The 25,375-nt window shown below is 38.6% G+C and overlaps 6 protein-coding genes, 2 non-coding genes and 2 pseudogenes across 9 annotated transcripts; 6 read left to right on the top strand and 4 right to left on the bottom strand.

Moving 5' to 3' along the window:
- Positions 1-12: 12 nt before the first annotated feature.
- On the top strand, positions 13-3,810 carry LOC140777836 (vesicle-associated membrane protein 727-like). Its single transcript, XM_073122218.1, has 6 exons — positions 13-153; positions 554-779; positions 875-1,070; positions 1,153-1,273; positions 3,240-3,302; positions 3,435-3,810. The coding sequence occupies exons 2-6, from the start codon at positions 590-592 to the stop codon at positions 3,591-3,593; spliced, it is 729 nt and encodes a 242-aa protein (XP_072978319.1). The 5' UTR covers positions 13-153; positions 554-589; the 3' UTR covers positions 3,594-3,810.
- Positions 3,811-4,302: 492 nt separating this feature from the next.
- Positions 4,303-4,996, bottom strand: LOC140777838 (uncharacterized). The gene has a single exon (XM_073122219.1). The coding sequence runs from the start codon at positions 4,928-4,930 to the stop codon at positions 4,361-4,363; it is 570 nt and encodes a 189-aa protein (XP_072978320.1). The 5' UTR covers positions 4,931-4,996; the 3' UTR covers positions 4,303-4,360.
- A 46-nt stretch (positions 4,997-5,042) lies between these two features.
- On the top strand, positions 5,043-8,536 carry LOC140777835 (pentatricopeptide repeat-containing protein At4g33990-like). The gene has a single exon (XM_073122217.1). It carries the CDS (start codon positions 5,180-5,182, stop codon positions 7,076-7,078), a length of 1,899 nt encoding a protein of 632 aa, XP_072978318.1. The 5' UTR covers positions 5,043-5,179; the 3' UTR covers positions 7,079-8,536.
- Positions 8,534-10,248, top strand: LOC140778849 (germin-like protein 9-3; annotated as a pseudogene).
- Positions 10,249-10,350: 102 nt separating this feature from the next.
- On the top strand, positions 10,351-11,440 carry LOC140779226 (germin-like protein 9-3). Its single transcript, XM_073124221.1, has one exon. The coding sequence runs from the start codon at positions 10,702-10,704 to the stop codon at positions 11,323-11,325; it is 624 nt and encodes a 207-aa protein (XP_072980322.1). The 5' UTR covers positions 10,351-10,701; the 3' UTR covers positions 11,326-11,440.
- A 1,914-nt stretch (positions 11,441-13,354) lies between these two features.
- LOC140778840 (ubiquitin-ribosomal protein eL40 fusion protein-like) lies at positions 13,355-17,707 on the bottom strand (annotated as a pseudogene).
- LOC140779989 (small nucleolar RNA Z266) lies at positions 14,745-14,836 on the bottom strand. Its single transcript, XR_012107434.1, has one exon. It is a non-coding gene; the product is annotated as a small nucleolar RNA Z266 (small nucleolar RNA).
- LOC140779990 (small nucleolar RNA Z266) lies at positions 15,096-15,189 on the bottom strand. Its single transcript, XR_012107435.1, has one exon. It is a non-coding gene; the product is annotated as a small nucleolar RNA Z266 (small nucleolar RNA).
- Positions 17,708-18,044: 337 nt separating the features above from the next.
- On the top strand, positions 18,045-19,094 carry LOC140779595 (protein S40-7-like). Its single transcript, XM_073124749.1, has one exon. The coding sequence runs from the start codon at positions 18,320-18,322 to the stop codon at positions 18,929-18,931; it is 612 nt and encodes a 203-aa protein (XP_072980850.1). The 5' UTR covers positions 18,045-18,319; the 3' UTR covers positions 18,932-19,094.
- Positions 19,095-23,674: 4,580 nt separating this feature from the next.
- On the top strand, positions 23,675-24,966 carry LOC140778912 (NAC domain-containing protein 90-like). 2 transcript variants are annotated; one of them, XM_073123813.1, is made up of 3 exons: positions 23,675-23,974; positions 24,054-24,346; positions 24,529-24,966. In XM_073123813.1, the coding sequence occupies exons 1-3, from the start codon at positions 23,803-23,805 to the stop codon at positions 24,835-24,837; spliced, it is 774 nt and encodes a 257-aa protein (XP_072979914.1). In that variant the 5' UTR covers positions 23,675-23,802; the 3' UTR covers positions 24,838-24,966. The 2 variants fall into 2 exon arrangements, with proteins under 2 accessions (XP_072979914.1, XP_072979916.1); XM_073123815.1 differs by having other exon boundaries at positions 23,687-23,956; positions 24,529-24,961.
- Positions 24,967-25,375: the final 409 nt, after the last annotated feature.

Below are 25,375 nucleotides of genomic sequence, written 5' to 3'. Positions count from 1 at the left end.
ACATTATTTATGTAAGCGAAGCATCTCGCCAACAAATTAATTAACCAACTCGAGAGTCGAGAGAGAGAGAGAGAGAGAGAGAGAGAGAGAGAGCTTCGAGGCGAAGCAGACCAAATTAGGGTTCACGAAGGATCGCCCGTCTTATAGATTCTGGTACAGGAGTTTTTTATTCTTGTGATATTTAATTCTCGCAATTTCTTCTTGTACGCCTCCTCACAGCCGAGGAATTCTCTCGTTTTCTATTTCTCATTTCTCCATTTGCGACGAGATCTAGGTCGTCGATGGCGAATTTTCTCTAATTTTGTTCTGCTCTGTTTTAGTGGAACTTGACTCTATTTATATAGGATCATGCTTTATCTCTTATTCGTGGAGATCTTTCGTTTTGGATTCATTCAGAACACCGGATTATTCGAATAGACGATTTATGTTTGATGTTTTTTTTTTCCTCTCATTCGATTCGATTCAAGGAGTGTTTGCCTGATAATATCAGGAGTTATGCATCTTCTATTGTGAAAGTTTAGATCTTTACACCTTTTTCTCTTTTAATATACAGATTAGTTGGAAGAAATTGATACTGAGCCTGTGAGCCATGAGTAAACAACCATTGGTGTATAGCTTTGTGGCCAATGGTTCTGCTGTTTTGGCAGAGCACACCTCGTTTTCTGGGAATTTCAATACCGTTGCCATCCAGTGCCTGCAGAAGCTTCCTCCAAATAGCAGCAAATTCACTTATGCGTGTGATGGTCATACATTTAACTTCCTTGTCGATAAAGGATTTGGTATGAGTTCTCTTAGAAATTTGTAGTTTTACTTGCTATTGTTCTTATTTCTAACCATGTTGATCCTTCCATTTGGTTTCTTGCTGCTTGTGTAGTTTTTCTCGTTGTAGCGGATGAAGCAATTGGGAGGAGTATGCCTTTTGTGTTCCTTGAGCGAGTCAAAGATGATTTCATGCAGCGATATGGGTCAAGCATTGGTGCGGGAGGTCCACACCCGCTTGCTGATGAGGATGATGATGATCTGTTTGAAGATAGGTTTAGCATTGCTTATAATCTTGATCGGGAATTCGGGTATGTAAGAAACATTTGAGATTCTCAAAAGCCTGACCTTCTGAAATATCAGATGCATTAAGTACTTAGCTTTCTGCAACAGTCCAAGGCTGAAGGACCACATGCAGTATTGTGCAAACCATCCTGAAGAAATGGGCAAGCTATCCAAGCTTAAAGCTCAGATTACTGAGGTCAAAGATATAATGATGGATAATATTGAGAAGGTGAGGATTACTATTGTTACTCCTTGTTGTGAGGATTACTATTGCCACTCTTAATGTTACTTGCAAGTACATAATTATAGATTACATTTAAGCTTCTATAAGAAGGAATCAAAGAAGGCTCTATTGATCTTTGTTTTCCACAAACAGGAAGACAAATCAGGAAAAATTAGTCATCTTTTGTCCTGCTTGACTGTGAAGAGAAGTTATTCTTATATTAGGGGACACATTTTCTGCTGTAACATAAACCTTTTATCTTGTCATCTGGATGTGTAAATCAAGCACAAGTCATGGTGGGTAAACATTAGATTTTTTTGATGTTAAATTTTCACATGAAGTTGAGGGCTAGAGCTTAGGAGCACTTTTTAGCCTTTATGGTAAGTGGTCGACTTAATTCTTGAAGCACTTTGAGTAATCAAACTCGTGAAATTGTCAAAGAGGGTGAACTACTTAAGGAAAATGGAATTACTGCTTTATCTGTTTTGTAAATGATCTCTTTAAGAACTAAAATTGTCTTAAGCTATAAGTCATTAACAACCAGTTAGAGGCCTCCTTAGTGATAAGCACAATGAATAAGTGAACTGGCCATGAAGAGGTGAATTTTTTTCAGCCATAATTGTTGGATGAGCTTAATGTTACTTTTTCCCTTTTTCATTAGAAGTCCCAAAAAGAGCTATAAATATTCAATGGTCCAGGATCTCAAATTTCCTTCGAACAAAATCATTTGCTACTAGATGTGAGGACATGATATTTTTTTATGGATGTTTGAAGTTTAACCAGTCCTCATTCTGTAGTATTTTATTAATTTCTTTCTTAACCAATGTTTACACTGGAGAGGAGATGGCTTCCTCTTCTTGGAAATGGTATACTACAGCATGCTATGTTGCTCCATGATGGAGCTTTGGTCTTTAGTTTATAGCAATATTAGGGATTGATGAAATATTGCAGAATGGGGAATGGTCAAAATTCAAAATTTATATTAATGAATGTGGTCATTTACTTAGGTGATGGGGACAATTTATTGTCTTCTACAAGCAATCTGTGAATGTTGCAGCAAACATATATATTCTAATGAAAATATCATCAGTCATCTGCCTTACATTTGACAAAAATCTTTTATGTTTCATCATCTTCCAGTAATAGGTCCTTAAAATGCATATGGAAATTGGTTGGAGCACTCGATGTAATGCTTAAATTTTTGGAAGTTTGTATACCTATTGGACTCTTTAAGCAATTCTTCCATACTTAACCATGTCCTATAGGATGGTGAGTTCTTTGCTGATGTGTTTGGAGAGAGTATTGTCTCATGTGTTGCCTTTGACCTCTTGATCCTGTGTAACCAGTCTTTAGCTCTTGTTATGAAATGTAATTAACACTGTGTAATATCCATTATATGATTTCAGTTAGTTCGTTCATTGGATATTTAATGGAAAAGGAGGTGAAAAACTAAAAACTACCCTACTTCTGTAAGAAGTCGGACTGAGCTATTGTAATGTATATGTTAGAGGCTTGACTTGCTTATTTGTATAGAAGTTCTTATTTATGCATTGCTCTCCTTTCCATACTTCTATGAATTGGTGAAGCAGTTAAGCCTTTTCGTGGTGCAAGTCCTTATGATTCATCAAACATTTTTTGACAGAAATGACATTAATGCAAACTTTTAATCATTGGGAATATCTACTTGAATGCAAGGAAATAGCAGTACCAGGGAGCAACATTCCTTGTTGTATGAGAAATTTAAAATCTATTTCCATAACTCCAATAGTAATTCTTATTGGATGCTACCCCAATTCTAGCCCATCAACCAGAGAATTTGGAATATAACATCCCCATGGTGTGGCTGGAAGGTTATTGGCTTATTCAATTTCTTATTATTACTCAAATCTGATCAGCAGTGAATTTTTTGTATATTGAACATAATTAGTCTGTGGGATCACTGTATGTTCACTTATAGCTTGGTCTTCATTAGGTTCTCGATCGGGGTGAGAAGATTGAACTTCTAGTGGATAAGACCGAAAGCTTACAATTTCAGGTACTATCTGCCTTTGATATTTCAGTATCATTTACAGTTGAACTTCTGTTGCCTTAGTTTTAAAGGACAAAACAGAAATAAAAAGTTAATTTGAACATCCATAGTTGATCTTTTCTCTGGATTTTGTTTCAGGCTGATAGCTTTCAGAGACAGGGCAGGCAACTCCGGCGCAAGATGTGGCTCGAGAACCTCAGATTGAAGCTGATGGTGGCTGGTGCCCTCATATTGTTCATACTTATTGTGTGGTTCATGGCCTCAAGGGGTTCAAGCAACAACAGTAGGAAGACCTAAGTTCTTTCTTTTCTATATACATGAATGATGACATGTGCATAGGATGTTGGTTATCAAGCTCTATTGACATGTTGTGCTGCCACATATGCTGGATATAAATCTACGATATCATATTTACTTTTTCCTCATTGTTGTATCGGTGAGAAGAAGGACATAGTTTGGCAGATAATGAGCATGAATAGCAATGCCTAATAAAAGTTGGATTTGTTCTCATGAATGATTGGGTTTTCCGTGTATCTATTTGCTGGTGCTTTCTTTGTTATGGGTGGAACTATCTTAAATTCAATCAACTTCCGCTTGCTTATTTCTCAAGCACAGGTGGACACAGCACTTCGTCTGATGAATCTTGTTCATATATTAATTGCAAGATTCTCATTGTATCTGCCCTGTTGCATTGAGTGAGTTGGCATTCTTAATTGAAGCAGTTTCTGGCCCTCTTCCAGATTTACGACTAAGATTCTAGTGTCAACGACATGGATCCAATGTTTGCAATTTGATTGAAAAGCTTATGAATGATAAGAGTGGTAAAAAGGAAATCTGGTATTATATCAGACTATGCAGAGGCGTTGCGAGACGAGAAGCGAAATTAGCTTGCTTAATTAGCATAATTAAGACTAATAAATCACGCACATCGACGAAATCTTCTTACTTCCACTTCAAAATAAAATATTCGGTTAGAAAAAAAGCGTTCATCGATAATGCCGAGGAATTCCAAAAGTTATTGGAGAGATTAATTAAGGGAACAATGTACAAATTGAACGGCGTTCTCAGGCGAGGTAGACGTGCGTCTCGGCACGGTTCTCCTGCTCGATGACGTCGAGGAAGACGGGGTCGACGACGACGTGGCTGTCCACGTGGACTGAGAACCTGTGCGCCCACCAGAGCACGTGCGCGGCGCCGGCGATGTCGACGGAGGCGTCGAGATCCATCTGGCGGCGGGTGGCATCGGAGAGGATGGCGGTGACGTGGTGGGCCATCTCGATCCCGTTGAGGCGGGCGGGGAGCTGGATGAGCCGGCACGACATGGCCGGCTGGGAGCCGGCGTGGAGCTGGGCGGTGCCGAGGTGGGAGCCGGCGTAGGAGATGGAGACGGTGGCCGGGGAGTAGTGGATCGGGACGACGTTGGGGTTAGTGACGTGGACGGTGAGGGTGAGCTCCACGTCGAGGAGGGGGAGGTTGAGGTGGAAGGAGGAGAGAGCGATGGAGATGAGGTGGAAGGTGGGGCCGCGGGGACGAGCCCAGATGGCAGCTGTGGCGGCTGTGGCGGAGGCGGCGCCGATCAACACCGAGCCCCAGCTCCACCGCCCGCGGGAGTTAGCGCCTACGGTGCTGCCCATTGAAGTGCGCCGCCTCTTCTCCTGCCGTTTAGGTTTTCTTTTTTTCTTCTTTTAGTGCAATTTTGCCGTTTAGCGAAAAAAAAGGGTAGAAGAAATAGCACCGAAGGGGCAATCAGATCGTGTGCAGCCCCGACTGTAGGAATTTCCTGCAGAGCCCTTTCCCACCGACTCTCAATAACCGTATGCATAGCCATAGGTACGAGTAGCACAATAGGAGAGTTTCCCTCTTCTTTTAACGGCTAGTATTCCATGTTCAAATTCAAAGAGTTACGCCTCTCCCCTCATTCCAATGAACCCAACAAGGCCTTCTTCTCCTCAGCTCTTGCAGCACTTGATACCATTTTACCTCAGCAAGATCTGCACCAAAGGCCATTGCCAATTCACCAAAACCCAATTCCAGATACCCGCTTCTTTCCCATCTCCCTTGATCCCAGATCATTTGTCTCAGCCCTCGTTCATTGCCGCACTTCGGCACAGGTCAAACAAGTCCATGCCTTGGCAGTTACCACTGCAATGATAGAAAACCTTGGCGTCGCAAACAAACTCTTGTATATCTATGCACAACACAAGCAAATGGTTGATTCCCATGCTCTATTTCGTCGGATGAGACTGCGGAATAACGTCTCTTGGAGTGTAATGATTGGTGGTTTTGCTAAGGTTGGAGAATATGATACTTGTCTAACATCTTTCAGGGAATTTCTTCGTACTGGCTCTCAGATTGATAACTACACACTGCCGCTTGCTTTGAGGGCTTGTAGGGATACGATGTCACTCCAATTGGGTATAGAGATACACCATCTTGTGTACAAGGCTGGGCTTCAGTTTGATGTCTTTGTATCTGCGGCGCTTGTTGACATGTATGCCAGATGTGGGAGTGTAGAGGATGCTAGGAAGGTGTTTGATAATATGCCCAAGAGGGATATGGTGACTTGGACTGTCATGATCTCAGGGTTTGCAGAATGTGGCAATCCAGCAGAATCGCTGGTCTTATTTGATAAGATGAGGGAGGAAGGAATTGTTCCTGACAAGGTCACGATGGTGACGGTCGTTTTTGCTTGTGCGAAACTAGGGGCTATGCATAAGGCTAAGATGATCCATGATTACATATCGAGTATAAATATGTCCCTCAATGTGTTCTTGGGGACAGCAATGATTGATATGTATGCAAAGTGTGGGAGCGTTGATGCTGCCAGGGAGATATTTGATCAGATGATGGAAAGGAATGTTATTACGTGGAGTTCAATGATATCAGCTTATGGGATTCATGGTCACGGAAGAGAAGCTCTAGAATTGTGTGCTCAGATGTTGCATAGTGGCATTCGTCCTAATCATATCACCTTTGTCTCCATCCTATCTGCTTGTAGTCATGCAGGGTTGGTTGATGAGGGCCAAAAGTTTTTCCATTCAATGGAGAGAGATTACTTGATTAGACCTGATGTGAAACACTATACTTGCATGCTGGATCTTCTTGGTCGAGCAGGAAGACTCAAGGAGGCAATAGAATTGTCTGAGAGGGTAACGCTAGAGAAAGATGAAGGTTTTTGGGGTGCATTACTGGGTGCTTGCAGGATTCATGGCAATATCGGGTTGGCAGAGAAAGCTGCGCAAAGCCTTCTTGAACTGAGACCAAGAAATCCTGGATATTATGTATTGCTTTCTAATATATATGCCAAGGCAGGTAGGTGGGAAGATGTGGCTAAAATAAGGGATACAATGAACAGCAGGAGACTTAAGAAAACTCCAGGTTGGACTTGGATTGAAATCAATGACAAGATTTATCAGTTTAGAGTTGGTGACAAGACTCATCCTCAGTCTAAAGAGATCTTCGAAATGCTGAATGTCCTGAGAGAGAAGTTGGAGTTGGCTGGCTATGTACCTGATACCAACTTTGTTCTGCATGATGTAGATGATGAACTCAAGGCTGGGTTCTTATACTCTCATAGTGAGAAGCTGGCTATTGCTTTCGGTCTAATTGCTACACCAGAGAAAACTATTATAAGGATAACTAAAAACCTTAGGGTCTGTGGTGACTGCCATACATTTACTAAGAAGGTATCAGCAGTCATGCAGAGGGAGATTGTTGTCCGAGATGCAAATAGATTTCACCACTTTAAAGAAGGATCTTGCTCTTGTGGAGATTATTGGTGATAACCTGAATTACTGAGGTTTTTCTTTCCTTCTTCTGTTCTTTATATTTACATGTATCAGCTGATTCTTTTACATCCAAAGAAAATGCACAAGCGTCAAGGTTATGTACTTGATCCTATTGTTTTCACAATGTATTAACTTCCATCTAACTTAAAAATAAACGCAGTCATAAGAAATACAATTTTTGCATGGTTGGAATGTTTATTTGGTTGTATTTTTTGGATATTTACTTTTTGCTTTGTGTACTTGGAACATGGTATGCTGCTTAAGACAAAACATGCTTTTCTGCCATTTAAAATTTTTTCTTACTAAATTGTAAATAGATCTTCGGAAGCTGGTCCCTCTTTAAAATCTAGACGTTTTTCACCATATGCATCGATTTGTCAATTTTATCAATTAGTAGATATTGCTGTTAAGATGTATCATGTAAGGACATTTGTTTACCATAATGACACTCTTTTCATTTCCACTCAAAATTCCATTACTAGCTTTAGAAAGATACATGATTGGGAGATATAAAATAACTTCTATCCCTTAACTATTTTCTCTTGTTACATCTATGCTCTGCACTTACCTGTCTTGATATTTCTTCCTCAGTAATTCATTAATATTAGTTTATAAAACATCAGAGTACTTTTACTTTATACAACATGATCATATAAGTAATATTTGAACCATCTAACTTACTAATCCATTCGTTGGAAAACTTAGATTCTACTCTTGTTGTAAGAAGGTTAACATTATGGTGATCCAACAAAATATAACTAACACTAAGAGGAAAAGATGAATAATTGCAACATTTGAGATTCATTACTTTTCTTCAGCTCCACTTGTAGTCTTTCTCCACACTCTTTTTCTTGATACCAGCAGATATAAAACCATAAATAGACAGTTATGTTAGAAAGTACATTAAATATTTTCTTAATCTAATTATGAAGCTAAATTAATTTGCTGGCAACAGACGGATAGAATTTTGTTTCGTTGATTTTATCAGGCATTGCTAATTCTTCGTTCCAGGGTGTGAAGTACAATGCTGGATATTCCTCTCCTTCACTGATGACACAAAACTAAGATCTGGTCATAATGAATTTATTAATTATTTTATCTGGATATCCAATTTCTCCTTTCTGTGCTCTTCCTTTTGATATCTGCAAATGTATGTTTGACCTGATTTCAAAAGACAAGCTAAAATATTTTTGGCCTCTTCCATCATGTGGCCCTCATTGGTGGTTTCACTAGGAAGGTGCCTCTTTTGGACCATAACTTCACAGGAAGCCAATGAGGAACATAAAAATTGCCTTTTATTTGCTTAAGCCAGCCATCATACGGTAATATTTCCATAGCATAAGGAAGGGTTACAAGCCACCTAATCATATATAAGTACCTTGATTTTACAAAGTTTTCTACAAGCCAAGGCTCATATCTGATACTACACAAGTACTATGAGAAAATTAACAATGGCTTCCAATTTGTTCAGTCATACCTTGGTTCTTTTTGCTACTAAGTTTTGCCACTTCACCTTTGGCACTTGCCAGTAATCCAGACATCACATCCAATTTCATCCGACCAACAAACTCCACAGTTGTTGATGGAAACTGGAAACTTATTCACCTTCATTGGCATGCATACTGTGGTCAAATCAGGCCCTCTGAGTGCCTTCACAGTTCTATAAGCAACCATGGCAGAATTCCCAGCTCTCAATGGCCAGAGTGTCTCTTATGATGTTCTGATGTATCCTTCAGGCAGTGTCAACCGCACTTACACTCATCCTCGCGCTGCTGAGCTCCTATTCCTTGTTGATGGTACTCTTGAAGTCGGATTGGTTGATACTGCAAACAAGCTCTATACTCAGATACCCTGACCAGGGGATATGTTTGTATATCCTAAGGGGCTTGTCCACTACCAGTTCTGCAGCAGCCAAAGTCCAGCAATCACCTTTGGAAGTGCTAGTGCTGGTACTGTGTCTGTTCCTCGAAGCATCTTTACAATTGACATTGATGATACAATCCTTGCGAGATCTTTCATGACTGTCGCCACTATTCAGAAGATTAAGGCTGGTCTTGAACCAAAAAACTGATGTTGGATATCTTTGTTAGATCTTTTTTTTTTTACTGAAGTCCTACTGACTAGCTGCCTCTGGTCTATATTATAGAAAGCATTTATCTTTGTATTCTTTGTCAACATTATCTTCTTTGAAAAGACTACCTTCTATGTCTAAATCTCCTTTTAGTTTATTACTTCCGAAATGCTATTGTATATGTGGTTGCATGACCAATGCAGTAGCAAGAATCCAAAAAATTACAGATGATTTTGTCATATCTCGTCCAATACAACTATCATCTACTAAATTTGATTCCAGTGAGAGTAGTAAATTTGTTAATCATTGTCATTGTATTCAATGTGGACATCTGGAATAAAATAGTATGAATGCATGAAGCTATATGCTTTCAAATTGATTGAATTTTTCTTTGTATGAGTTGTAGAATGCCAAGAAATTTGATACGGATTATTATCTTTTCTAATTAACTGAAAACACGTGAGGGCTGTAGGCTGGATAAGCGATATTTTGCTAAAATAAATTGGTGAAATAGCATTAGCTGTAACAACGACAGTTAGAGTTGATCAGAATTCTCAAAATAGCATCAAATAAATAATAGAGACATAAATTCATAACATAAAGCATCGAAAGCACTTAAAATCTTAATCATTTTAAGTAATGTCTACAATTAATCATCTATTTGTTATTGGTGTTTAGGTGTCTGAATTTAAGTATAATTATGTTCCCCCAAAATGACAGAATGACCCTTGACTGTATATATTCAAGTTACAAAAGAACTTTTGTATATTGTAGCAGCCGAAAGTTAAATATCAAATCTGTTATTCTGTTAATATAGCCAAGGTATTTAGCAGCTATAATTGAATATCAAAATGAGTTAGGATTAACTTCAGCGTTGCTGTCTTTGTTTCTGAGGAAAGAAAAGGTAGGAGTAATTTTGTTGATGGTGCATTAAATATTTCATCTTCATCTCATCAGAATCTATGAAACTATATACTATGTTGACTCTGCTGAATTAGTTTTGCTTCGTTGATGTTATCAGAAAATTATTACTTCTTCAACTTCAAGGTATGAGGTACAATACTGACTATTCATTTTCTTTTCTCATAGTACATAATTAGGGGATTCTCATGAAGCATTTATTAGATTAGTTTATATTGAATTATAGTTTCTTCATTCTTGCTGATCTCTTTGATATCGACAAATTTATGTTTGATTTGATGGTCTATGGACTAACTTGCAGTCCACTATGTGAATTATCTTATGTATGGCATTAGAATAGATATTACATTTGCCATACGCTTTCTTGTGCTTTATACTTTGCTGGTCTTTATTGGTGGTTTCACCAGGAAGGTCCCTCTTTTGGCCCAGACTTCACACAAAGCCAAAGAGAAACGCACAGGCTGTCTAATATTTGCTTCAGCTGGCTACTGTATCAAATTACAGTTCCAAAGCATAGCCAAGGCCTGCTACAGCTTAATCATATATAGGTACCTTGCTATGTGAAAGTTCTGCAGAAAACAAAGATTCGGATCTGATAGCACAGAATTATTCAGACTACCTAATCATGGCTCCCAATGTGCTCAGCAATGCCCTCCTCTTTCTACTACTAATCTTCGCCACTTCGCCCATTGCCCTTGCTGGTGATCCAGACATAACTTCCGATTTCATCCTACCACTGAATGCCACGGTTGTGGATGGCAACTTCTTCACCTTCACTGGCATGCGCACTGTTATCAATTCAGGCCCTCCAAGTGCCTTCAAAGTTCTGAAAGCAAGCATGGCAGAATTCCCAGCTCTCAATGGCCAGAGCATCTCTTATGCTGTTCTGATGTATCCTTCAGACAGTGTCAACCCCCCTCACACTCATCCTCGCGCTGCTGAGCTCCTCTTCCTTGTTGATGGTACACTTGAAGTCGGGTTTGTTGACACTGCAAACAAGCTCTACACTCAGACACTCCAACCAGGGGATATGTTTGTATTTCCTAAGGGGCTTGTCCACTACCAATTCTGCAGCAGCCAGAGTCCAGCAATCGCCATTTCTGCCTTTGGAAGTGCTAGTGCTGGTACTGTATCTGTTCCTGGAAGCGTATTTACAACTGGCATTGATGATACAATCCTTGCAAAATCTTTCAAGACTGATGTTGCCACTATTCAGAAGATTAAGGCTGGTCTTGCACCAAAGAACTGATGTTGGATCTCTTTGCTAGATTTTCTTTTACTGAAGTCCTATTGACTAGCTCCCTCTGTTTTACTTTATGGAAAGCATTTATCTCTGTATTCTTTGCCAATATGATCTTCTTTAATAAAACTCTCATCTATGTCTAAATCTATTAAACTGTCTTCAATGTCTAAATCTACTTAAGTGCATTACTTCCAAAATGCTATTGTATATTGGGTTACATGACCGATACATTAGAAAGAATCCAAATAATTACAGATGTGATTTTGTCAGATCTCCTCCAACACAACTATCATATCCTAAATTTGATTTCAATGAGGGTATTTAATTTGTTAATCATTGTCATTGTACTTAACATGGATAACCGGAAAAAATTTAGTATGAATGTATGAAGCTATATGCTTTCAAATTGATTGAGTTTTTCTTTGTATGAGTTGTAGGATGCAAGAAATTTCTTACAGATTGCTATCTTATCTAATTGACTGAAAACACATGAAGATTTTAGGCTGGATAAGCAATACTTCGCTAAAATTAATCGCAGATACAACATTAGCTGTAACTATGACAGTGAGAGTTAATCAGAACTCTCAAAACAGCATCAAATAAATATAGACATGAATTCATAAGATAAAGCATTGGAAGCAGTTAAAATCTTAATCATTTTAGATAATGCGTAGAATTAATCACTTAGTTGTTGTTGGTGTTTAAGTGTCTGATTTTAGTATATTTCTGCTCCCCAAAATGACAGAATGACTCGACTGTAAATATGCAAGTTACAAAAGAAATGTCTGTATTGTGGCAGCCTGGAATTAAATATCAAATCTGCTATTTTATTAAGGCAGCCTAGGTATATAGCAGCTATAGTTTAATATTAAATCAGTTAGATGTTCTTTAATTTAACTTCAGCAGTCCCTGTCATTGTCTTCCAGGAAAGAAAAGGTGACATCATTTTGTTGCTAGTGCATTAAATATTTCATCTTCTTCATCTCATCAGAATTTATGAAACTATACTATGCTGAATCCGCTGAATAAGTTTTGCTTTGTTGATTATATCAGACAATCATTACTTCTTCAACTTCAAGGTATGAGGTACAATACTGAATATTCCTTTCCTTTTCTGATAGCACATAGCTAGTAGTTTACATTGAATTATAGTTTCTTCATTCCTGCTGTTCTCTTTAATATCTACAAATTTATGTTTGACCTGAGTCTATGGACTAACTTGCAGTCACCTATGTGAATTATTTTATGTATGACACCAGAGTAGATGTTAGATTTGCCATATGTTTTGCTGTGGTCTTATACTTTGCTGGTCTTCATTGGTGGTTTCAGCAGGAAAGCCCCTCTTTTGGCCCAGACTTCACACAAAGCCAAAGAAAAACACACAGCTTAATCATATATAAAGTACCTTGCTATGGCAAAGTTGTGAAGAAGTCTAAGGTTGAATATTGTTTTCCCCAAAGTACTGCTACTGGCAAAGTTCTGAGACAGTGATTTCTCAATTGACGGCGTGACGCTTAGCTGACAAAAATTATTAGTAGTTCAGAAAATAGTTTGAGTAGTATTGTACTTTGAAATATATTTGTTTAGCAGTTTTTTGGGGAAAAACTCAACAAAGGTTAGATCTGATGGCACAGAATTATTCAGACTAGCTAATCATGCATGGCTCTCAATGTACTCAGCAATGAACTCTTCTTTCTTACTGCTAACCTTCAACGCCTTAACCGTGGCATGCGCACTGTTATCAATTCAGCCTTCACAGTTCTGGATGCGTGGCAGATACTTGCAGAGATCTCCATTGCAACCATCTTTATGTTTTGATTTAATTTCAGTGACAGGAAGACAAAAAATTGATTATGTCCTCATTGTATTACAATATGGTTTTCCGAAGACGGAGATATTGGAATCATTGTATAAACCTTTTAGCTATGTTTAATTTGTTAACATTCTAAGCAGAAAAAATAGAGACTTTCTGAAAGAATAGATGTTGGGGTATAAATTAACTGAAAAATGGATTAATTTCTTCATTAAACAAAAATTTACCACCACAGTATTACTTCATAGTTGAAAATTGATACGAAAATTGAAGACCATAGATTCTCAACTTGAAAGTATTGAGCACCATCCTGGAAAATGGAAGGCAATCAAGATCAATTCAATATTTTCTCCGTCCAAAAGGCGACACAAAAGTAGCATTAAAAGGTTACGTTACAAGACACTAGTACTCCAATCCAACTTCTATCATCCCCGGCCATAGCCATTAAACAATTGCGGATTGCAGCTCGACATTCGAATTCCCAGCTGATCCAAGGTTAATTTCACCATCAAGCTCCAAAAGAACCAAATCATATCAATACTTCACTTCATCTTCTTCTTAGGCCTCAGCTGGAAAGGGAAAGAAGACTTACGAGGTTAAGCAAAGAAATATAAATACAAAGTGCCAGAAACTAAAAGGTCAAAAGTAAAATACAGCTCCCTTCTGCAAGTAGTAGAGTCCATGGATTTAACATCCACCAAGAATTACAGACAAAAACTGCACCGAAGAACTTGAACTCTTTACCATGCAATTCCCTAAATTTTCAATAAAGAAGCTAACAAAGCTAATATGCTCCAACAAAAACTGACAACAACATCCAGCAATCATGAAATAGGTCCTCCTTAGGTCTAGACATAATTTGGGTTTCAAATGCAAAGCCCACATACTTTTATGATGGTGATTTTTGTAAGTCAAAGAGAAGAAAGAGCAAAAAAACCAGCTCACCTGACTGCTGTGGCCACACTTCTTTCAGCAATTCACAGCCCTTGGATGCAACCGTGCATAGCACCTATGAAGGAAGTAGTGGTAAGCATAGAGCAAACAAGTTGCACACACTGATCTTGGTAGAACCGTAGAAGTTTACCAAATTTTAAATAAGGTAGAAAACTATGAATTGAGTTAACACTAGGCATAGATAGTAAAGAGTAAAGATGCAGCAGTTAAAAGTTAGAAAATTTCAGACACTAATGATGACAACTTCAATTTAAGGAGAAATACTCTGCCCAATTTAACATATGAAAGGAATTTCACAAGGCTGCAAAAATTGCTCAACAAAATTTGAAAAAGAAATTCAAAATGTTCAAATTTTATTTAGTAACCATAATAGGTATCTTTTCTCAAGAAAAAAAAAACAAAAAAGAGCATCAGATATTTTAAATGAATATGCCTTCATGAACCAACTTGTCTTACCACACCAAATACAGATATAAGAAAGACCAAAGAACAACTCAACGCACTTGGAAGTTTAAAGATCAGTATGGATGCTATGAACCAGAAACTCGATAAAATAAAATTACATGAAAAGCTCAAAGGTCTGCAAAATTGGCATTAGCTCCTAGAGTCCTAGTGTTACATAATTTAATTCAAAGCAAAAGGATAACAGTTTTGCTTGGTGGCAGGTCAGAAATCTAGTATGCCTCAAAGGTTTACCTCATTAGTAAACACTACTTCAAACATCTAATTGATTCATCACTCCTGCCAAACTGCTTGTGAAATAATTGTCCTAAACGAGATGCATCAGAGAACAAGAAGCTGTGTGGTTGACAGAATAGCATCAATAAGCATGAAAAACACATCAAATATCTTGAAAGACTACAGAAGAGAACTAGCAAATCATACAGTAATATTGCAACAAAACAGAAAATGAGGAGCAAAAGACAGCAGGGCATAGGCCTTCAAAATTCTGGAAGAGAATCATAATTCCCATTCCTCCTCTAGTTATATAATTGAATTTACCAGCAAGTTTTGGAAGATCAGAATTTAGTATGCCTCAAAAAGTTTAGCTCATAAGCAATCTATACTTCACACGTCTAATTGATTCGTTACTCCTCCCGAACTGCTGGTAAAATGTTTGGCAGTAAATAAGATGCATAAAAGAAAAGCGAAAACTAAATGGCTCAGAAAATTATGCTAATTATCATGAAACATAGAATTAAAATACTACACCCTTTGGCAAGATTTCTAGAGAACAGAAGTACGAAAAACAGAACAGAAAACCAAACCATTTTTAAAAAAATATCAAGTGCGGCAGAACCGCAAAGGTAAATCTTTTAAAGAGAAACTCAGTAAAGCTCCACGGCCATTGGTGTATATATTTTCACATGCTTCAAAGATTCAAAGGTTATTCCTATATAGGAAACAGTCCTGATTGAACAACAATTGCAATGAATCAAAAGTACAAATTGTATGACATGAATGGCTTAGTTTAATAAGCTGTCAGTAAGTGCATGTGAAGACATGCACTTAAAGCCATGCAAGCCTAAACCAACTAACTCTAGTCACACATGAGAAGATGGCAAAGCCACAGGCCCCATTGTGCATCCACCTATTCAACCGAATCCATATGCAGAGCTCCAGGTCAACTGATGAAAATGCACATAAAGGCAAATGCCAGTTTTAAGGCAACAAATACCCTCGCAAAATGGTGATGAAGTCATCTCATCCACCATGGTAAGTTCCATTATCATAATGTTCCTTCTTCTCCAACCCCCCCAAAAAAAAAAAATTTCATGCGATTAAAAAAAAGGAAAAAATGGGTTATCTCTTCCATTCTCTTCACCTCTTTTCTTTTTTATGAAGAAGAAAGTAGAAACGGCATTGGAGAGAAAAGGGAGATAGTAGGAAAGAAGAAAAGAAAATGACTATCTCACCAATGGTTAGGATACATCGAGAAAATGGAAATTGAGTATACTTAATCTCTTCCTTTCTCTCCACCTTCAGAGAAGAAGAGAATATAATTTTCTCCTATTTGGAAACACAAGAAATTAAAAAGGAATAAAAAGTAAGCTTTCTTCCTTTTTCTCCCTTCTCCACTTTTTGAGAGAAAAATATTTAACTGCCTTTGTCTTCCTTTGTCCTCTTTTGTCCTCTCCCTTTCTCTTCCTTTTACCTTCATTCTCCCCAAAAGTTCTATCTAAACAAGAGAAACATATTTTCTCTCATAACTTTCTCTTCTATCGATACTCTACATTCTAATAAGGTTGGGAGAGAATGAAAAAAAAAAATTCCCTCCCCAAAAGTGAAGGGATTCTCTTCTCTTCCTTTCTCTTCTTTCTCTTATGTTTTCATCTCTTCTTTTATCCATTCTCTCCATCAAAACTACTATTGTAAATTGTCCATGAGAGAAATTATTCTCTTATTATTTCATTTTCTCTCCAATTCTCCTTGACCATGCTAGAGAAGAAATGGAAAGGAAGAGAAGTAAATAGAAGATATCTCTCCTAAGGCCACCTTTTCTCTCTACAAGGGTAAAGAGGAAGGGAGAGGAAGGGAGAGGAAGGTTAATTTCCACTTGCTTTATCTTGTTGATCCAAACATAAGGAGAAAAGTCATTTTTTTTACTCTGCTTTTCTCACTTTTCCTATATATTCTTTCTCTTCCATTGTCTCCATCCAATTATGTAAGGTTCAATCCAAACAGAAAGAAAAAAGACACTTTGTCCAACTTTCATCCTATTAGAGCCCAAGGATCTAGATTCCTACAACATGCCTAATTAACCAATTTCCAAAGTAATATAGCAAAAGAAATTTACAGCACATAAAGCTTCCCCTTCAAATGAAATCAACTGCAACTAGAATGAGAATAGTCGAGAAAGTTAGTTATAGTCCCGATGTCTGTCTAGCCCAAGACAAACTGCAACTGCAACCAGCATCTCCAAAAGCAACAAGAAATTTTCCTTATCCACTTGGAATCAAACAGTATCGAAGACAGACAAATCTCGACAGAGCAAGCTATTTCAGTCGCAAATACTAAAATCTCAACTACTGCCATTTACAAAAAGATAAAACATTTAAGCAAATAACAGACAAAATGAGATCGAAAGAGCATTACTTTCTGCAGATCATCTTGTCCTGGTTGTACTTTCTGGCGAGAGCCATGAGAGAGGGCTCTATGATTCCACCTCTCAGCCTCAGTACCAAATGCAGCGTCGACTCTGCTACTACCACAGCCACCATCATTAAAGCCAATGCCGCAAAGATCTCAACAAACGCATTAGATCCAAACAAGAATACGATATAAAAGATGGACCTTTCTGGATGTTGTAGCTAGAGTTCGCTCATCCTCGAGCTGCTTCGCGGCAAAGATTAGACGCCGCTAATCCGGCTGAATCCCTAAGACATAGAAGGCGGAGAAAATGTAGAAACTAAATCAGATTCCACCAAAGCATCGAGTCGGGGGAATCGAGTAGAGAGGAGAAGGGGAAGGGGAAGGGAGGAGACCTTCCTTGTCTTGGATCTTGGCCTTGACATTGTCGATGGTGACGCTGCTCTCGACCTCGAGGGTGACGGTCTTCCCCGTTAGGGTTTTCACGAAAAATCTGCATCTTTCCCAAACTTCGGCTGCTACCCTCTCTGTTCACCCCCGAGTGTGGAGACGACGACGCATTTATAGGCAAGTCCGCTTGCTAGAGTTTCCTTCTTCCTGGAATAAAATAAATATACGTAATTGCCCTGAGATTTGCTCGATCCACACAAAATCTCTATAACTCAATAAATTAATTAGAAATTCTAGTTTTTAAAAATCTACTATATCTAACCACTAGGCTGAGATTTCACAACAAAAATAAAAGAAGAAAAGAAGAAAAGAAATATGATGATTTGAGGCTAAAAAATTGTTTTTTAAAATCTATAAAAACTAACCCTCTTTTAGTTAATTGATTTTTTTAATCTCCGAACCGAACCAAACAAACTTAGGATGGAATGTCGTTAGGATTTATCCAACCCGAGTCGCCGCATCCGAGTTGAGAATTGCGATCCACCGCCCAATTCTTCTGCCGCTCGGCGAAGCCAGCGGTTGAGATTCATTGGTTACAGAAACCGACGGCAGATACCATTTCATCTTGTCACTATCTTACTGAATAAACTCTCCATCCGAACCTCTCGTCTCCCACTTGGCTGCCAGTCAACTCTCCACTCGCTTCCTCCCATCTCTCCTCCGCTCGCGCCGCTGGGTCCAAGCAGAGCCAATATGGAGCGCTTCCTCACTCGCAGGTCTCCCGGCTCCGGCCGCTTCTTAGCCGTCTTCGCCTCACCTCAATCAAATGGCTCAGCTGGCTTCGAGCTCCACGAGGACGAGCTCTTCGCCGCTGCCGAATCCCCCCAGCCGGATTCTCCATCCCCCCTCTCTTTCTTCCCCAACCGTAATCCTAATTCCATCATCGCCTCCTTCCGCAGCCCGGTGCTGGTGGACGGCATCCTCGCCGCTCTCCCCGGCGACGACCGCCTCCGGTCATCCTCATCCTCCGCCCGAATGATTCCGGTGGTCCCCAAGCCGAAGACGGAGCACTCTGTTTCCGTCCCCGGCGGCGGGATCCGGCAGCAGTCAGCGCCGGTCAATGTCCCGGTGGTCCCCATGAGGGCGAGGAGGAGGAGAAACCCCGACGAGGTCGAGGAGGACGACGAGGAGGGAGGCGACGAGGACGAGGTGCTTCCACCACACGAGATTGTGGCCAGGGCACGAGCGAGGGAGTCGCCGATGACGACCTTCTCGGTTTTGGAAGGCGCGGGGAGGACACTCAAGGGGAGGGATCTGAAGCAAGTGCGCAATGCGGTGTGGAGAAAGACAGGTTTTCTTGATTGATACTACTTTGTTTCTTTGAATAAATTTTGTATCTTTTTGGTGATTCTGGATAGGATACTCTGCTTCATCTGTCATTCTGGTCATTTACTTGCTTGTCCAACTTGATAGAGAACTTGGAGCCTGGATGGAGAATAGGTATAATAAATGGATTAAGCTTGTTAGATGCTTTTCTAGTAAAATTCCTATGAGTAATTATGACTTTATTAGTGTAAAACTTGATGTATATTTGTCATGGTTAATGATACTGTATATCAAGCTTCTCTCTTGAAGAACTTCTAAATTGCATCTTTTTCAATTTGATATTCTCCTTTTAGTTTACTCTCTTTGAATATTATTTCAAGCAATAAAAGATTTGCAAATTGTATAAGGAAACTCGGTGGCTTGAAGTGCAAGGGCTTGAAAGATCAGTAGGAGGAAGCATATGGAATGCAACTTCAACAAAAATATAAATTTCTGACTCTTGTGGCAATCTATGAATTATTATGTTGGTCAATAGCTAGGTGTGAGAAGATATATGTGATGGAATTGAAGTAGGTGGATGAGGAAGAGATGTGCTCTAGGATTTTACGAGTCTGATTCCGATGTCAGCAAATTAAAGAGGAGTTCCGAAGCACTAAACTAGTTGATGCATAGGTTCAAGCTGAAAAATGCGAACAACAAAGGAAGAATGTAGAGACTCAGGACAGTTTTAAGACACAAAAATTCATATTCAATTTATGTTTGTAAGAAAGGGAATAAAGCCATTTGAATTGGTATTGGATGCAAAATTCAAGTTGGTTCTGTTAAGAAGGATTCATAGAATAACAACGAGAGCTGGAAAATGAAGGGAAGACCTAAGCTATTCTCTGAGGATGCAGCAATCCAATTTGAAAAGCTCCTTTTAGATCTTTATAAAACCCATTTCCTTTAGAGTTTTCTGCGCAAAGCTCTCTGTTACAATGTGGAGTCGAATTTGGGAATTTAGGACAATGCTGCATGATTTATCTGTTGGGATGTCACCTCTGAACACTTTAGGTGTTACTTTGTGAGAAGACTATGATTTAGGACTTAGGAAATCTAGCCAAGGATTCCTCTTTTCTCATCAATTAACAATCCTTGTGTATCTGACGTTGCAAGACTTATGCGAATCAGACATTCAGTAAGGTGCTGATGACAAGATGGTTCCTGATTAAGTTTGGAGATCAAGAAAGAGGATGCGAGAGGTCAGGTAACATGCCCAAGGTTGAGGGAGGTTTCAAAAGATATATGGCAGTAGAAGCTGCAGTCAACCTTAGAGAAATTTATAAAATTGGTTGATGAGGATTCAGAGAATTGTTTAATTCATTGGGATAAGACTTTGAGGTTATGGGCTTATGGCTACATTAAATACATGCAGCCTAGTGAACTCTGAAGCATCTCTTTAATTGCTTTTCATTTGTGACGTGCTTACTTCATTTGTTCTGCTGGCAACAGCTGCAGTTTATTCTGCTTCTTGACTTCATAGTTTTTAGATTAGTTGGGTATTTCATGCAGCGTCTGAAAATGAAATGTCTATGAAGTGTGAACAAGGAAATAGTAGCCTGTAAGTCGAGTACTATCACTTTCTTATATGAAGACACTGCTTAGGTATGTGGTCCTGATGAGTTGCAAACAGATTTTCTTCTTCAGATCCCTTTCTGCTACTATCAACTGCAAAGCTACGAATGCTTGGTGAGGAATATAGCCTCTAAATTTTCCTTACCAGCTTCCATGCTGGCTGCTGAGACGATTTCCCTAATCCAAGGTAAAATTTCAATTTGAAGGCAACTGTTTAGATATGTGGTCCTGATTGAGTTGCAAGCAGAATTTCATCTTCAGATCCCTTTATGCTACCATCAACCACAAAGTCTTGGTAAGGAATATAGCCTCTAAATTTTCCTTACCAGCTTCCATGCTAGCTGTTGCTGATTGTTAGATGATTTTCCTGATCCAAGGTAAAATTTCAGTAGTTTCGCAATTATTAACTTGTCATGTTTGTTTGTTTTCCCTTATCGGATTTCTTCTCAAGGTGTGAAGGTTGTACTATGATCCAATCAACTAAATGTAAAATGGTACTAGGATCTATTTAATCCCTGTTGCATCTGTTTGTGCATTTTGTTAATGCTACACATTACACTGCATTTATCCATGTATTCTTGTCGGTAACTGTAGTTTAACTATGCCATATGTATGGTACTTAGTGGTTGTTTTGCGTGGATGAGATTTTGTAATGACTTTTAATGTTGCATAGAATCTCCTCTTTTGAAGAAGATCTACTAACTAGACCGTGAATGATAATAGTGACCTAATGCATGAATCTCCGGTCTGGAAAGGGCAACACTGCGAAAGACTTTACCCCGCACATCAAAGTCTCAAGGTTAAAACTTCAACCGCAACACTATGCTTCGTCCACGTGTGAAATAGAAATATATTTATTTTAGAATAAGCCTCCTTATTAGTAATTAAATAATATCTTACCTTATTTTAGTATATTAATTTAATATTCTTTTTCATTTTATGTTATATAAATTTTTAAAAATTATTGATTAATAATTTAATATTACTATTTTACTATCTCATCTCTCTCTTCTTCAAATATAGCTCCATATAGTGCGGGGTAATACCCCATACATCTGAGTGTGAGATTATAATCATGCACAGTATTTATAACCTCACACACCCAAGTGCTGAATTATAATACTGTGAAAAAAAATTTGAAATATTATTTCCTGCCGGCTCAATGATATTTTCGTCACTTGGATTAAAATATCACTAATTTTCAATACTTTCATATCAATTTAATATCACAACAAATATAATTATTACTCATTATACTAGTATTAAACTAAATATTATAATAGCTTATACTACTATTATAGCTCTCTTCCTCTAATATGAAAAGTTCAAATAATTATAGCTAAGTGACTATATTTAAAGTAAATAACAAGTTAGTAGTTCATATTATTTTTTTTTTCTCCTACTGCTTTGAAATTTGAAATATTCCTTCACATATTCTACAAACTTGTCATGTGATGTTTCCTCATAGAATTTCAAGAATGCTTTTCTTCTTGAATCATCTCATCCCTGTATAGTTCTGGATAGATTTTCTAATGGCATATGTTACGCGCGTTACTTCCTCATAGATTTATGGGTATTTGGAGTTCCATCAGGAAAGGAACATTTTAGAAGTTTCATAATCTGTCCATATGTATCTGTTACTCGTTCCTTTTCAATATCTTCCTAATAGATCGAATCTCTCTGCCATTGTGTATTGCACGGCAAAACCACAAGGGTTTTTTTATTTTTGAAATTAGATTATGAGTTTAAACTATGTACTCTGACGAAAAATCCGTCAAATTCATAACCTTTGAGTCATAAGCTAAATATTCTACATTAAAATATGTTCCTCTAAAAAATATTCATGATTAAGAAGTTTTAAAATAACATTCTTGACTTTTGATTACAGAGAGAAGGACATTCTTTCTCTCTCGTCTGATGAGATGTGGGGGCACCTTGAGAAAAGACTGGGTCAGATATCCAATGCTGGTGGAAGAATTAATACCAACCGTGGGACGTCCACTCTCTTTTGATCTTGGAGAAGGACATGGAAGACAACCGAATCCCTCAACACAGCCGCAGGACGAGTCTCTCTCTCTCTCTCTCTCCTTCCCCCACCCTTTTTGGATTCCACGCATCATTTGATTTGGATTGGATGTCTTCTCTTGGCTGGATTGATCACGAAAGCTACAGTACGCGGTTCTCAAATTGAAAAGCGCGGAGGAGGAGTTTCACTTGGTGGGATAAGCAAAGATTTCTATAATATATATATATATATATATATATATAATCAAAATGGGCCTGAGAATATATATATTTATTTATTTTTATCGTTTTAGTATGTTTAGCGTTCGTACCCATTCTGATAAAAAATAAAAAAATAAAAACTCAAGATAAGAGGTGTGTTTATCCTGTTTTTTTGACCCGTTAAAAGTTTGCGAATACATCAGTGCGTCGATGGAATAGAGTGCAGTCGGTGCTTTTTATTCCGTGCGATGCGTCGATAAGTCTCGTCAAATGCTCTCCTCCGCTTGGGAGTTCGGGCGACTATTTCGCTGTTACCAGCCACGCGCTTGCCGGAGGAAATGCGACAGGAGTGCGTGGCACCTCCTGGTTGGCTTCAAACTTTTAAATTTTCAAAAGTTTACGAAACTTTTTGCTCTTTTACTTTTAATAAACTTTTGGCTTAATTACTGACATATTAATAAGACTAAATATTTATAAATTAAATGTAACTAACTATTCTTTCTTTCTTTCCTTGGTCGGGCTTCCGGTTCATATTTTTTAGCACAACTCTGAGGTATCTTTATAAAGTTACTTTCAATGAAATTACTCTATATAAATTATACTATGTCTTTTTCCTACGCATCACCAACCTCGTCTTACTTTTTCTTTCTTTTTTCTAATTCTCATGTATGGAGAGATAGTGAGTTCACTATCAAAACTGACCTCCATTAAAAATATATATATATATATATATATTTTAAAAAAATTAAAAATAAAAAAGCTGAATCCAATGGAGCAAACAAACAAAGCCTTAGGCGGGGGAGGGGACTGACCAAGTCCTCTTCCTCCCCACTCATCAACCCTCTCCATTTTCCACAAAAGTCTTTGCACGCCTTTTGAAATTTCCACAGAACGCAGCAACTCTCACTCACAACTATATATATTCTCCTCTCTCATCTGCCATCTTATCAACAAGCTCTTCAAATCTTAATTGTCTTTTGAGAGAGAGAGAGAGAGAGAGAGAGAGAGAGAGAGAGAGAGAGAGAGAGAGAGTTTTGAGGGAAGGAAGGAAGGAAGGAAAAGGAAAGAAGATGAGCAATTTCCCACCGGGTTATAGATTCTACCCCACTGAAGAGGAGCTGCTGGGCTTCTACCTCCGCAACAAGCTGGAGAACAAGAGAAGCGACATGGAGCGCGTGGTTCCGGTCGCCGACGTCTACTCTGTCGATCCATGGCAGCTCCCTGGTATTAATCTCTATGCGAGTGCGTTTGCATAATTGCATTGTGAATTAAGCTCCGCTCCCTCGTATATATCTCTTATTATATATATAATTAAATGCAGATATAGCAGGAGATGCGTGCATTAGAGACGGCGAGCAGTGGTTCTTCTTCTGCCCGAGGCAAGAGAGAGAAACCCACGGAGGGAAGCCGACTCGCACCACGCCGTCGGGCTACTGGAAGGCGACCGGCTCGCCGAGCCTCGTCTACTCCTCCGCGAACCGGGCCATCGGCATGAAGAAGACCATGGTGTTCTACAAGGGAAGAGCTCATGCTGGAACCAAAACCAACTGGAAGATGAACGAGTATAGAGCAACAGTGGATCAAGACCATATCACACCAAATTCCGCACCAAAGGTATCCATTACAAGTATCAATTAATCAACAGCATATCATGCATCGATCAGTACGTACATTAACATAATAGCTAAACTCTTTCCGTGCAAGTATATATATCTGTATCTCCATCTCTATCTCTATCTCTCTGAGAAAGAAACCTTCTTGAATTATGAGAATCTAATCTGATTCTTTGTGTGCAGCTAAGGAGTGAATTCAGCTTGTGCCGGGTTTATACGAAGTCCGGCTGCCCCCGGTTATTTGATCGCCGTCCCTGCGTGAATACTACTACTAACTCTGGCAGCCAAAGATTAATGAATCCATCATCGTCGTCGACTGGTGGAAAAGTACTGGAACAAATAAACACCACTATATCTAGTTATATTTCATCGGAGGAGGAGGAGGGGGAGGACGGCGGCGGCGGTATCGGCTTTGCAGCTCGGTGCATCGCCGACGATCGAGGCTTCGATTCCAGCGCGATAGAGGGGATCGAATGGGAGATGGATTGGTAGTCGCTTAGTTCAGACGATTATGTAATTCTTTTTTCCTTTTCTTTTAACTCTTATTATTTACATTAATTCAACCTATTGATTTATTTGACATTAATTAACAAGTAAAAAAGAATTAAAGGAGAAGTATGGTTGATTTTTTCCTTTTCTTGACTATCGGTGGAAGAAAGTTAAACATCTCGTGCCATGATCATCGGTCATATGGTCCACGTACGATATTGTCATTGCATACGATCTACCATTCCAGGTCGTCGTCATCTTTTCGTCACACCTCACGATGCATCGTCTAATATCTATCAACTACCAACAAATAAGCTCGCGAGCTTCAAATAGATTCAATCTTGCCTCTACAAGAGTTAGAATCAGCATAAATCCTTGATACTACCCTACAATACAAATCATTTATATATATATATATATATATATATATATAAATATATTTGTGTTTGTGAGTGGCTTTAATGGCTTAGTTTTATTAAGTGGTCTCTCAATGGATGATTAGCTAATATGACTCATTTTTAGGTTTACATGTCCTTTTTAT

This window comes from Typha angustifolia, chromosome 15 (assembly GCF_048772165.1).
Source record: "Typha angustifolia cultivar Huaian chromosome 15, ASM4877216v1, whole genome shotgun sequence".
In the NCBI taxonomy this organism is placed as follows: domain Eukaryota; kingdom Viridiplantae; phylum Streptophyta; class Magnoliopsida; order Poales; family Typhaceae; genus Typha; species Typha angustifolia.
The sequence above is the reverse complement of the archived record's forward strand: the minus strand, read 5'-3'. Positions and strand labels throughout refer to the sequence as shown.